General features: G+C 38.5%; 1 protein-coding gene and 1 pseudogene across 2 annotated transcripts in view; one reads left to right on the forward strand and one right to left on the reverse strand.

Annotated features, from left to right (window-relative positions):
• The window catches only part of TEX11 (testis expressed 11), a 373,633-nt gene that overhangs the window by 341,366 nt on the left and 18,789 nt on the right, over positions 1–13,478 (reverse strand). Inside the window, exon 3 of the mRNA XM_082445679.1 lies at positions 5,905–6,026. Within this exon, the coding sequence (XP_082301805.1) occupies positions 5,905–6,026 (122 nt within the window). The remainder of the gene's footprint in view (positions 1–5,904; positions 6,027–13,478) is intronic.
• Positions 1–13,478, forward strand: part of LOC309652343 (uncharacterized protein KIAA1143 homolog pseudogene) — a 209,720-nt pseudogene that overhangs the window by 184,031 nt on the left and 12,211 nt on the right. The gene's annotated exons all lie outside the window — the stretch shown is intronic.

Here is a 13,478-nt window from a genome sequence, read left to right on the forward strand (position 1 = left end):
GATCCCACATGCTGCAGCCAAGATCCCAAGTGCTGCAACCAAGACCCGGCACAGCCAAAATAAATAAACAAATAAACATTAAAAAAAAAAAAGAAAACAAACTTATGGTTACACAAGGCGAAAGGTGGGGGAGGGATAAATTAGGAGTTTGGGATTAACAGATACACACTACTATATATAAAACAGGTAAACAAGGACCAACTGTATAGCTCGGGAAACTATATTCAGTGTATCGTAATAACCTACAATGGAAAAGAATCTGAAAAAGAACATATATCTGAATCAATTTGCTGTACACCTGAAACTAACACATTATTATAAATCGACTATACTTCAACAAAATTCTTTTTAATTTTAAAAATATGACATTGCAAAAAAAAGAAAGGGTAAGATTAATTCTGACTATAAACACTGCATATTCACAAAATGCAGATTTATTCAGCTAATATATACTGAGCACCTAATATGTGGCAAGACTTGTGCTAGGTTTATATAAATGTGTAATGATAAACACAATAAATATATGCAGCAAACAGAAGTAAATAATATGAAGATTAGGCTTTCTAGAAAGAAAAATTCAAGGCACTTCTACAACCAAACAGACCTTGTTGCAAAATAAGACCAGACTCTTACTCTGAACCTCATAATGTCTTTTCACTAACAACTTAACAGAGTAAAAAGAGGTTATAATCTAAAGAGAGACTTTTTTTTTTAACATCTTTATTGGAGTATAATTGCTTTAAAATGGTGTTAGTTTCTGCTTTATAACAAAGTGAATCAGTTATACATATACATATGTCCCCATATCTCTTCCCTCTTGCCTCTCCCTCCCTCCCACCCTCCCTATCCCACCCCTCTAGATGGTCACAAAGCATCGAGCTGATCTCCCTGTGCTATGCGGCTGCTTCCCACTAGCTACCTATTTTACGTTTGGTAGTGTATATATGTCCATGCCACTTCTCTCACTTTGTCACAGCTTACCCTTCCCCCTCCCCATATAATCAAGTCCATTCTCTAGTAGGTCTGCGTCTTTATTCCCGTCTCGCCCCTAGGTTCTTCATGACCATTTTTTTTTTTTAGATTCCATATATATGTGTTAGCATACGGTATTTGTTTTTCTCTTTCTGACTTACTTCACTCTGTATGACAGACTCTAGGGTCCATCCACCTCACTACAAATAACTCAATTTCCTTTCTTTTTATGGCTGAGTAGTATTCCATTGTATATATGTACCACATCTTCCTTATCCATTCATCTCTTGATGGACACTTAGGTTGCTTCCATGTCCTGGCTATTGTAAATAGAGCTGCAATGAACATTGTGGTACATGGCTCTTTTTGAATTATGGTTTTCTCAGGGTATATGCCCAGTACTGGGATTGCTGGGTCATATGGTAGTTCTATTTTTAGTTTTTTAAGGAACCTCCATACTGTTCTCCATAGTGGCTGTATCAATTTACATTCCCACCAACAGCGCAAGAGGGTTCCCTTTTCTCCACACCCTCTCCAGCATTTATTGTTTGTAGATTTTTTGCTGATGGCCATTCTGACTGGTGTGAGATAATATCTCATTGTAGTTTTGATTTGCATTTCTCTAATGATTAATGATGTTGAGCATTCTAAAAAGAGACTTTTATGTAAAAAAATATACTAACAACTTTAGAAGTAATTAACAAATTTAACAAGGTTGTAGGATACAAGATCAATACATGAAAAACAATTACATTAGCAATGAATAAACTGAAAATTAAATTACGAAAACAATACATCTACAGTAACATCAAAAGAAATAAAACAAGTAGAAAATTTAACAAAAAAGTACAAAACTTATACTCCAAACTAAAAACGTTGAAAAAATTAAACAATAAATGGAAAGACATACCATTTTATGGCTTAGAACACTTAATACTGTTAAGTTGGCAATACTCCCCAAATTGATCTATGGATTTATGCACTACCCATCAAAATTCCAGCTGTCTTCTTTGCAGAAATTGGCAAGCAGATCCTAAATTTCATATAGAAATTCAAGGGACCCCAGAATAGTCAAAAGAATCTTGAAAGAGAAGAACAAAGTTAAAGGACTCACATTTCCAATTTCAAACCTTTCTACAAAGCTACAATAATCAGGAGAGTGTAGTACTGGCATAAGGACAGACATACAGATCAATGGAATAGACCTGAGAATCCAGAAATAAACCCTCATATTTATGGTCAATTGATTTTTGACAAGGATACTAACACAAATTTAATGGGGAAAGAACAGTCAACAAACATACTGGGACAGCTTGATATCCACATGCAAAAGAATGAATTTGGATCCCTTCCTCATACGATATGCAAAAGTAAACTCAAAATGGATCATAAACCTAAAGGTAAGAACTAAAACTATAAAACTCTCAGAAGAAAACATAACAGTAAGTCTTCACGACCTTGGGTTAGGAAAAGCCTCCTTAGATATGACACCAAAAGTATAAACAATAAAAGAAAGACTTGATAAGTTAGACTTCATCAAAATTTTAAACTTTTTTGCTTCAGAGGATACAATCAAGAAAGTGAAAAGATAACTCACAGAATGGGAGAAAATATTTTTCAAGTCACGTATCTGATAAGTGACTTGTATCTGGAATATATAAAGAACTCCTACTACTCATAATGAAAAGACAACTCAATTTAAAAATTGGCAAAGGACCTTAATAGATATTTCTCCAAAGAAAATATGCAAATGACCAATAAGCACATGAGAAGATGCTCAACATCATCAGCCATCAGGGAAACAAATTAACCACAATGAGATACCACCACACACCCATTAGGATGACTACTATCCAAAAACAGAAACAACAAGTGTTGGTAAGGATGTAGAGAAATTGGAACCCTCGTGCACTACTGATGGGAATTTAAAATGGTGCAGCAAAAAAAAAAAAAAAAAAATGGTGCAGCCACTATGGTAAACAGTATGGCAGTTCCTCAGAAAAAAAAAAAAAATAGAATTACCATATGATCCAGCAATTCCACTTCTGGGTATATACCCAAAAGAATTGAAAGCAGGGACTTGAACAGATACTTTTATACCCATGTTCATAGCTGCATTATTCACAAAAGCCAAAAGGTGGAAGCAGTTCAAGTATCTATGGACTGATGTATAGATAAACAAAATGTGGTATGTACACATAAAGGAATATTATGAAGCCTTAAAAAGGACAGAAATTCTGGGGGAGGGGATAAAAAGAAGGCAGAAATTCTGACACATACTACACCATGGATAAATCTGAGGACATTATACTGAGTGAAATATGCCAGTCACAAGGCGATAAATACTGTATGATTCCACTTATATGAAGTACCAAGAGTAGTCAAACTTACAGAGATAGAAAGTAGAATGGTGGCTGCCAGGGTCTGGGGGAAAGGGAGAATGGGGAGTTGTTGTTTAATAGGTATAGAATTTCAGTTTTACAAGATCAAAAGAGTTCTGGAGATTGGTTGCACAACGATGTGAATGTACTCAATACTACTGAATTTTACATTTAAAAATAGTTAAGATGGTAAATTTTACATTATGTATACTTTACCACAATTAAAAATAAAACAAACACAATGAGATACTACTTCACACTCACTAGGATGGCTATAATCAAAAAGCTAATAATAAGTATTGGTGATGATGTGGAAAAATTGGGTCACTGATATGCTGCCGGTGGGAATGTAAAATGGTACAGTAACTTTGGAAAACAATCTGGCAGTTCCTCAAAAGTTAAACAGAGTTACCATATGACCAGCAATGTCACTCCTAGGTATATAAGAGAAATAAAAACATAAAAACCGGGCTTCCCTGGTGGAGCAGTGGTTGAGAATCTGCCTGCCAATGCAGGGGACACAGGTTCGAGCCCTGGTCTGGGAAGATCCCACATGCCACGGAGCGGCTGGGCCCGTGAGCCACAATTGCGGAGCCTGTGCGTCTGGAGCCTGTGCTCCGCAGCAAGAGAGGCCGCGATGGTGAGAGGCCCGCACACAGCGATGAAGAGTGGCCCCCGCTTGCCACAACTGGAGAAAGCCCTCACACAGAAACGAAGACCCAACACAGCCATAAATAAATTAATTAATTAATTAAATTTAAAAAAAAACATAAAAACCTGTACATGAATGTTCATAGCAGCATTATTCATAGTAGCCAAAAGGTGTAAACAACCCAAATGTTCATCAACAGATGAATGGATATACAAAACATGATATGTCCAAAGAATGGAATATTATCAGCCATAAAAGGTAATGAAGTACATGGGACTTCCCTGGTGGCGCAGTGGTTAAGAATCTGCCTGCCAATGCAGGGGACACGGGTTTGAGCCCTGGTCTGGGAAGATCCCACATGCCTCAGAGCAACTAATCCCACGTGCCACAAATACTGAGCCTGTGCTCTAGACCCCACGAGCCACAACTACTGAGCCCACGTGCCACAACTACTGAAGCCTGCATGCCTAGAACCCGTGCTTCACAACTAGAGAAGCCACTGCAATGAGAAGCCTTCACACCGCAACAAAGAGTAGCCCCCGCTCGCCGCAACTAGATAAAGCCCACGCACATCAATGAAGACCCAATGCAGCCAATCAATCAATCAATAAATAAATAAACTCAAGCTTTCAAATGGAAATTAGAATTTAAAAAAAAAGTAATGAAGTACAGATACATGCTACAACATGGAAGAACCTTGAAAACATTATGCTAAGTGACAGAAGTCAGTCCCAAAAGACCACGTATTGTATGATTCCATTTATATAACATGTCCAGGATAGGCAAATCCATAGAGATGGAAAGTAGATTAGAGGTTGCCTAGAGCTGGAGGAGAGAGGAGGAAATGGAAAGTGTCTGTGAATGGGTGCAAGGTTTCTTTCAGAGGTGATGAAAATGTTCTAAACTTAACTGTGGTGATGTGTGCACAACTCTGTGAAATACTAAAAATCATTGAATTGTACACTTGAAATGGGTAAATTATATGGCATATGAATTATATAAATAAAGTTATATATATAAAGTTATATATATATGAGACATAATTACAACAAACTTTATTCTCACCTTTCCATATGTGCAATCACCAAAATGGAAGGATCTGCCCAAGGTAAACATTCCCAAAAGTATTTCAGAACCTCAAGGCAATTTCAAAATTAAGTGACAGACCTCCAATTAAACACTAGAAAAAAACCCCAAAAAAAGCACCACTGAAGGCTTATAGTCAACTGAGTTCCCCACTACCAGGTACCACGTAGTTTCTTACTTTGCTGCAGAAGGAAGGAAAAGAGAACTATTATTATTTTATTTATTTATTTATTTTATTTATTGGCTGTGTTGGGTCTTCATTGCTGCGCACAGGGTTTCTCTAGTTGCAGCGAGCAGGGGCTACTCTTCGTTGCGGTGTGCAGGCTTCTCATCATAGTGGCTTCTCTTATCGTGGCACACGGGCTTAGTTGCTCCGTGGCATGTGGGATCTTCCAGGACCAGGGCTCGAACCCATGTCCCCTGCGTTGGCAGGCAGATTCTTAACCACTGCGCCACCAGGGAAGCCCGAGAACTATTACTAAGCGACTAACTACTATGCACCCAGGACCTTAAATATGTTATTTTGTTTACTATTCACAACAACACTGGGAGGTGGGTTTTATTATGCTCCTTTTAAGAGATGAGAAAACTGAAGCCTAGACAGATTAAATAGTACATATTAAATTTGAGACATATTTTTCCATTGGTTTCTAAAACACTATTTTCCCTAAATGTGCCATTAGGCTTGATTTCCATGTATTTAGATTTCATGTTAATCATGAAGTCTATTTTTTTTACTTATACATTAATTAAAACAGTGAATCATCAAAACTTATAAACAAAATCATCAAAACTTATAAACAAAATACCAACCTCAGAGTCCTGTATTTCAGCCATATACGCGCTGTTGATAATTGCTATGTCCATGAAGAGTCTATCAATTGCCTCACGTATCATAAATGAACTGTCTTCTACAATCAGGTTTTCAACAATTGCTGAAATAACAATAAATGATAAAAGTGCTGTGAACTATCACCATTGGCTGAAAGTAGCAAATCATTCTGAAATCTGTTCCTAGACCTTTTGTCAAATGAATACAGCATGGAGAAACGTCAATACTCCTTAGAGTAAAACCAAACTGGAGACAAAGTTTATTTTAGCTAAAGGCAAAGTATAATTTTCAAATAAAATTTGTATTTCCTGGGAGTCACTTGTTTATACCTTAATCATCATTACTCATTCTCAAAGTAAAATGCATTGACTTCACAAATAGTCATGTTATTATAGGTCATCTTAAAACTACAGAAAAGACATTAACAATGTCTTCAAAACTACAAAATGTAGAAATTCTGAAGGGAGACTTAGATACATGCCCTGTAAAACTAAAATACTTATTAATACTTTAAAGCATTAGACAGACATACGCTGAAGTCCTGACCTTACTTTGTGAGAAAAAAATGACATGCTCAATTAGCAACAACATTAGCCAGTTATTGAATCTGTACAAATGATGTCACCATTTTCTAAATAGTCTTAAGCTCCAGACCCGATATAGCTGAATCTTATTAGGCCATAGAATTCCTTAAAACCCAAACATGATGTAGAACCATAATTGATGCCTTTCATATTATCAAAATTGAGGTTTTTCCAAACTCGTGTAACAGAGGTCTCCATAACCTACATGTCTCTAATTTCCTGCAACATTTCTGAGCATTAACTAGCAAGAATGTTGTTAATATTCATAACAATAACATAAGAGCACCTTCTGGAAGATTTTTAATCTGCTACAATAAACAGATTTTTAACCTGCTACAACGAACAATAAATCTGCTAAATGAAAAATTTTCAGTACTTCCCTGGTGGCACAGTAGTTAAGAATCCGCCTACCAATGCGGGGGTACAGGTTTGAGCCCTGATCCAGGAAGATCCAACATTCTACGGAAGCAAATAAGCCCGTGCGCCTCAACTACTGAGCCTGCACTCCGGAGCCCGTGAGCCACAACTACTGAGCCCGTGAGCCACAACTACTGAGCCCGCGTGCCTAGAGCCCATGCTCTGCAACCAGAGAAGCCACCACAATGAGAAACCCGCACACCACAACAAAGAGAAGCCCCCACTCGCCGCAACTAGAGAAAGCCCGCGTGCAGCAACAAAGACCGAACGCAGCCAAAAGTAAATAAACAAATAAATAAATTTTTTTAAAAAAGAGAAGTTTTCAGTTAAATATCAGAAAATAGATTCATACAGAGACTTCACAAAGCAACTTATTTTCAAATACACTCAAACATTTTTTAAAGCTCATAGACTCTTTAGTACCTACTGCATGATCAGAGATATTTGGGAAAATATACCATACATATTTCATATGCCTCAAGTAATGATACATATGAAAAGAAAAACCTCTAGCTTCCTTAGTCCCATAAATTAGTTAATAGAAAGACTAATATTAAATATCTTGATTCTTCTAAGATTAGGTAAGCATTAGGCTGAGAAGTATATATATTATAGCCCTTGCTCAAAATATTGATAACAGAATTAGGAAAGTTTAGAATGGGAGAAAATATTTGCATATCATATATCTGATAAGGGCTTAATATCCAAAATATATAAAGAAACCATACAACTTAATAACAAAAGAAAATCCAATTTAAAAATGTCTGAATAGACACTTTTCCAAAGAAAACACAGTGAAGGCCAACACGTACATGAAAAAAAAGATGTTCAACATCATTAATCATCAAGGAAATGCAAATCAAAACCATAATGAGATATCACCTCACACCTGTTAGAATGGCCATCATAAAAAGACAAGCAATAACAAGTGTTGGCAGGGATGTGGAGAAAAGGGAACCCTCAACACTGTTTGTGGAAATGTAAATTGGTGCAGCCACTATGGAAAACAGTAGGGAGGTTCCTCAAAAAATTAAAAATAGAACTATCATATGATCCAGCAATTCCACTTTTGGGTATTTATCTGAAGAAAATGAAAACACTAACTTGAAAAGACCTGTGCAACCCCATGTTCACTGCAGCATTATTTACAATAACCAAGATGTGGAAAGAACCTAAGTCTCCATCGATGAATTGATTTAAAAAATGTGGTAAATATATACAATAAAATGTTATTCAGCCATAAAAAAGAATGAAATCTTGTCATCTGAAACATGGATGGACCTTAAAGGCGTTATACTAAGTGAAATAAGTCACACAGAGAAAGACAAATACCGTATGATCTCACTTACATGTGGAATCATTTAAAAAAAAAAAAGGCTCATAGATATAGGAAACAGACTGGTGGTTGCCAGAAGCCGGAAGTGGAGGGGGGGCCAAATGGGTAAAGGAAGTCAAAAGGTACAAACTTCCAGTTATAAAATAAATAGGACACAGGGATGTAATATACAGCATGCCAACTATAGTTATTACTATACTGTATATTTTTAAATTGTTAAGAGTAAATCTTGGGAGGAGCTTCAAGATGGCAGAGGAGACTGAAGCTCAGACAGAATGCCCTAAAACCAACACACTGAGTAAATAATACTTAAATAAGAAGGCTACTAGAGGAGACCTTCAAGATGGCAGAGGAGTAAGACGTGGAGATCACCTTCCTCCCCACAAATACATCAGAAATACATCTACAAGTGGAACAACTCCTACAGAACACCTACTGAATGCTGGCAGAAGACCTCAGACTTCCCAAAAGGCAAAAAACTCCCCATGTACCTGGGTAGGGCAAAAATAAAAAAACAAACAGAGACAAAAGTATAGGGATGGGACTTGGACCTCTGGGAGGGAGCTGCGAAGAAGGAAAGGTTTCCACACACTAGGAAGCCCCTTCACAGGCGGAGACTGTGGGTGGTGGAGGGGGAAGCTTCGGAGCCACGGAGGAGAGCGTAGCAACAGGGGTGCAGAGGGCAAAGTGGAGAGATTCCCGCACAGGGGATCGGTGCCGACCAGCACTCACCAGCCCGAGAGGCTTGTCTGCTCACCCGCCGGGGCGGGCGGGGTCTGGGAGCTGAGGCTCGGGCTTTGAAGGTTGGATCCCAGGAAGAGGACTGGGGTTGGCTGCGTGAAAACAGCCTGAAGGGGGCTAGTGCGCCACAGCTAGCCGGGAGGGAGTCCAGGAAAGAGTCTGGAGCTGCTGAAGAGGCAAGAGACTTTTTCTTGCCCCTTTGTTTCCTGGTGTGCCAGGAGAGACGATTCAGAGCACGCATAAAGGAGCTCCAGAGAAGGGCATGAGACGATAAGACTGCTGCTGCAGCCACCAAGAAGCCAGTGTGCAAGCACACGTCACTATCCACACCTCCCCTCCCAGGAGCCTGTGCAGCCCGCCACCGCCAGGGTCCCGTGAACCAGGGACAACATCCCCGGGAGAACACACAGCGCGCCTCAGGCTGGTGCAACGTCACGCTGGGCTCTGCTACCGCAGGCTCGCCCCAAACTCCGTACGTCTCCCTCCCCCAGGCCTGAGTGAGCCAGAGCACCCTAATCAGCTGCTCCTTTAACCCCGTCCTGTCTGAGCAAAGAACAGATGCCCTCAGGCAACCTACACGCAGAGGCGGGGCCAACTCCAAAGCTGAACCCCAGGAGGTGTGCGAACAAAGAAGAGAAAGGTAAATTTCTCCCAGCAGCCTCAAGAGCAGCGAATTAAATCTCCACAATCAACTTGATGTACCCTGCAACTGCAAAATACCTGAACAGACAACAAATCATCCTAAATTGAGGAGGTGGACTTTGGGAGCAACAATATATATATATTTTTTCCCTTTTTCTCTTTATGTGAGTGTGTATGTGTGTGCTTCTGTGTGTGATTTTCTCTGTATAGCTTTGCTTTTACCATTTGTCCTAGGGTTCTGTCTGTCCGTGTTCTTTGTTCTTGTTGTTTTTTAGTATAGTTTTTAGCACTTATTATCATTGGTAGATTTGTTTTTTGGTTTGGTTTGGTTGCTCTCTGCTTTCTTTCTTCCTTTTTTTTTATTACTTAAAAAAATTTTGTTTTAAATTATTTTTATTTTTTATTTTAATAACTTTATTTTATTTTACTTTATCTTCTCCTTTCTTTCCTTTTTTTCTTCCTTTTATTCTGAGCCGTGTGGATAACAGGCTCTTGGTGCTCCAGCCAGGCGTCAGGGCTGTGCCTCTGAGGTGGGAGAGCCAAGTTCAGAACACTGGTCCACAAGAGACCTCCCAGCTCCACATAATATCAAACGGCGAAAATCTCCCAGAGACCTCCATCTCATCGCCAAGACCGAGCTCCACTCAATGACCAGCAAGCTACAGTGCTGGACACCCTATGCCAAACAACTAGCAAGACAGGAACACAACCCCACCCATTAGCAGAGAGTCTGCCTAAAATCATAATAAAGCCACAGACACCCCAAAACAAACCACCAGACGTGGACCTGCCCACCAGAAAGAAGAGATCCAGCCTCATTCACCAGAACACGGGCACTAGTCCCCTCCACCAGGAAGCCTACACAACCCACGGAACCAACCTTAGCCACTGAGGGCAGACACCAAAAACAACGGGAACGACGAACCTGCAGCCTGCGAAAAGGAGACCCCAAACACAGTAAGTTAAGCAAAATGAGAAGACAGAGAAACACACAGCAGATGAAGGAGCAAGGCAAACACCCACCAGACCTAACAAAAGGAGAGGAAATAGGCAGTCTACCTGAAAAAGAATTCAGAATGATAGTAAAGATGATCCAAAATCTAAGAAATAGAATAGAGAAAATACAAGAAACGTTTAACAAGGACCTAGAAAAACTAAAGAGCAAACAAACAGTGATGAACAACACAATAAATGAAATTAAAAATTCTCTAGAAGGGATCAATAGCAGAATAACTGAGTCAGAAGAACGGATAAGTGACCTGGGAGATAAAATAGTGGAAATAACTAGTGCAGAGCAGAATAAAGAAAAAAGAATGAAAAGAATTGAGGACAGTTTCAGAGACCTCTGGGACAATATTAAACACAGCAACATTCGAATTATAGTGGTCGCAGAAGAAGAAAACAAAAAGAAAAGGACTGAGAAAATATTTCGAGAGATTATAGTTGAAAACTTCCCTAATATGGGAAAGGAAATAGTTAATCAAGTCCAGGAAGCACAGAGAGTCCCATACAGGATAAATCCAAGGAGAAACACGCCAAAACACATACTAATCAAACTATCAAAATTTAAATACAAAGAAAGCATATTAAAAGCAGCAAGGGAAAAAACAGCAAATAACATACAAGGGAATCCCCATAAGGTTGACAGATGATCTTTCAGCAGAAACTCTGCAAGCCAGAAGGGAGTGGCAGGACATATTTAAAGAGATGAAGGAGAAAAACCAACAACCAAGATTACTCTACCCAGCAAAGGATCTCATTCAGATTTGATGGAGAAATTAAAACCTTTACAGACAAGCCAAAGCTAAGAGAATTCAGCACCACCAAACCAGCTTTACAACAAATGCTAAAGGAACTTCTCTAGGCAGGAAACACAAGAGAAGAAAAAGACCTACAATAACAAACCCAAAACAATTAAGAAAATGCTAATAGAAACATACGTATCAATAATTACCTTAAATGTAAATGGATTAAATGCTCCAACCAAAAGACACAGACAGGCTGAATGAATACAAAAACAACACCCGTATATATGCTGTCTACAAGAGACCCACTTCAGACCTAGGGACACATACAGACTGAAAGTGAGGGGATGGAAAAAGATATTCCATTCAAAGGGAAAGCAAAAGAAAGCTGGAGTCGTAATTCTCATACCAGACAAAACAGACTTTAAGACAAAGACTATTACAAGAGACAAAGAAGGACGCTACATAATGATCAAGGGATCAATCCAAGAAGAAGATATCACAGTTGTAAATATTTATGCACCCAACATAGGAGCACCTCAATAAATAAGGCAAATACTAACAGCTATAAAAGGGGAAATCGACAGTAACACCAGCATAGTAGTGGACTTTAACACCCCACTTTCACCAATGCACAGATCATCCAAAATGAAAATAAACAAGGAAACACAAGCTTTAAATGATACATTAAACAAGATGGACTTAATTGATATTTATAGGACATTCCATCCAAAAACAACAGAATACATATTCTTCTCAAGTGCTCATGGAACATTCTCCAGGATAGATCATATCTTGGGTCACAAATCAAGCCTTGGTAAGTTTAAGAAAATTGAAATTGTGTCAAATATCTTTTCTGACCACAACGCTATGAGACTAGATATCAATTACAGGAAAAAATCTGTAAAAAATACAAACACGTGAAGGCTAAACAATACACTACTAATAACCAAGAGATCACTGAAGAAATCAAAGAGGAAATCAAAAAATATCTAGAAACAAATGACAATGAAAACACGACGACCCAAAACCTATGGGATGCAGCAAGAGCATTTCCTAGAGGGAAGTTTGTAGCAATACAATCCTACCTTAAGAAACAAGAAACATCTCAAATAAACAACCTAACCTTACACCTAAAGCCATCACACAAAGAAGAACAAAAAAACCTCAAAGTTAGCAGAAGGAAAGAAATCATAAAGATCAGATCAGAAATAAATGAAAAAGAAATGAAGGAAACGATAGCAGAGATCAATAAAACTAAAAGCTGGTTCTTTGAGAAGATAAACAAAATTGATAAACCATTAGCCAGACTCATCAAGAAAAAAAGGGAGAAGACTCAAATCAATAGAATTAGAAATGAAAAAGGAGAAGTAACAACTGACACTGCAGAAATACAAACGATCATGAGAGATTACTACAAGCAACTCTATGCCAATAAAATGGACAACCTGAAAGAAATGGACAAATTCTTAGAAATGCACAACCTTACGAGACTGAACCAGGAAGAAATGGAAAATATGAACAGACCAATCACAAGCACTGAAATTGAGACTGTGATTAAAAATCTTCCAACAAACAAAAGCTCAGGACCAGATGGCTTCACAGGCGAATTCTATCAATCATTTACAGAAGAGCTAACACCTATCCTTCTCAAACTCTTCCAAAATATAGGAGAGGGAGGAACACTCCCAAACTCATTCTACGAGGCCACCATCACCCTGATACCAAAACCAGAAAAAGATGTCACAACAAAAGAAAACTACCGGCCAATATCACTGATGAACATAGATGTAAATATCCTCAACAAAATACTAGCAAACAGAATCCAACAGCACATTAAAAGAATCATACACCATGATCAAGTGGGGTTTATCCCCCGAATGCAAGGATTCTCCAATATACGCAAATCAATCAGTGTGATACACCATATTAAGAAACTGAAGGAGAAAAACCATATGATTATCTCAAGAGATGCAGAGAAACCTTTCGACAAAATTCAACACCATTTATGATAAAAACCCTCCAGAAAGTAGGCATAGAGGGAATTTTCCTCAACATAATAAAGGCCATATATGACAAACCCACAGCCA

Source organism: Balaenoptera physalus (genome assembly GCF_965194825.1).
Source record: "Balaenoptera physalus genome assembly, chromosome: X".
Lineage (NCBI taxonomy): Eukaryota > Metazoa > Chordata > Mammalia > Artiodactyla > Balaenopteridae > Balaenoptera > Balaenoptera physalus.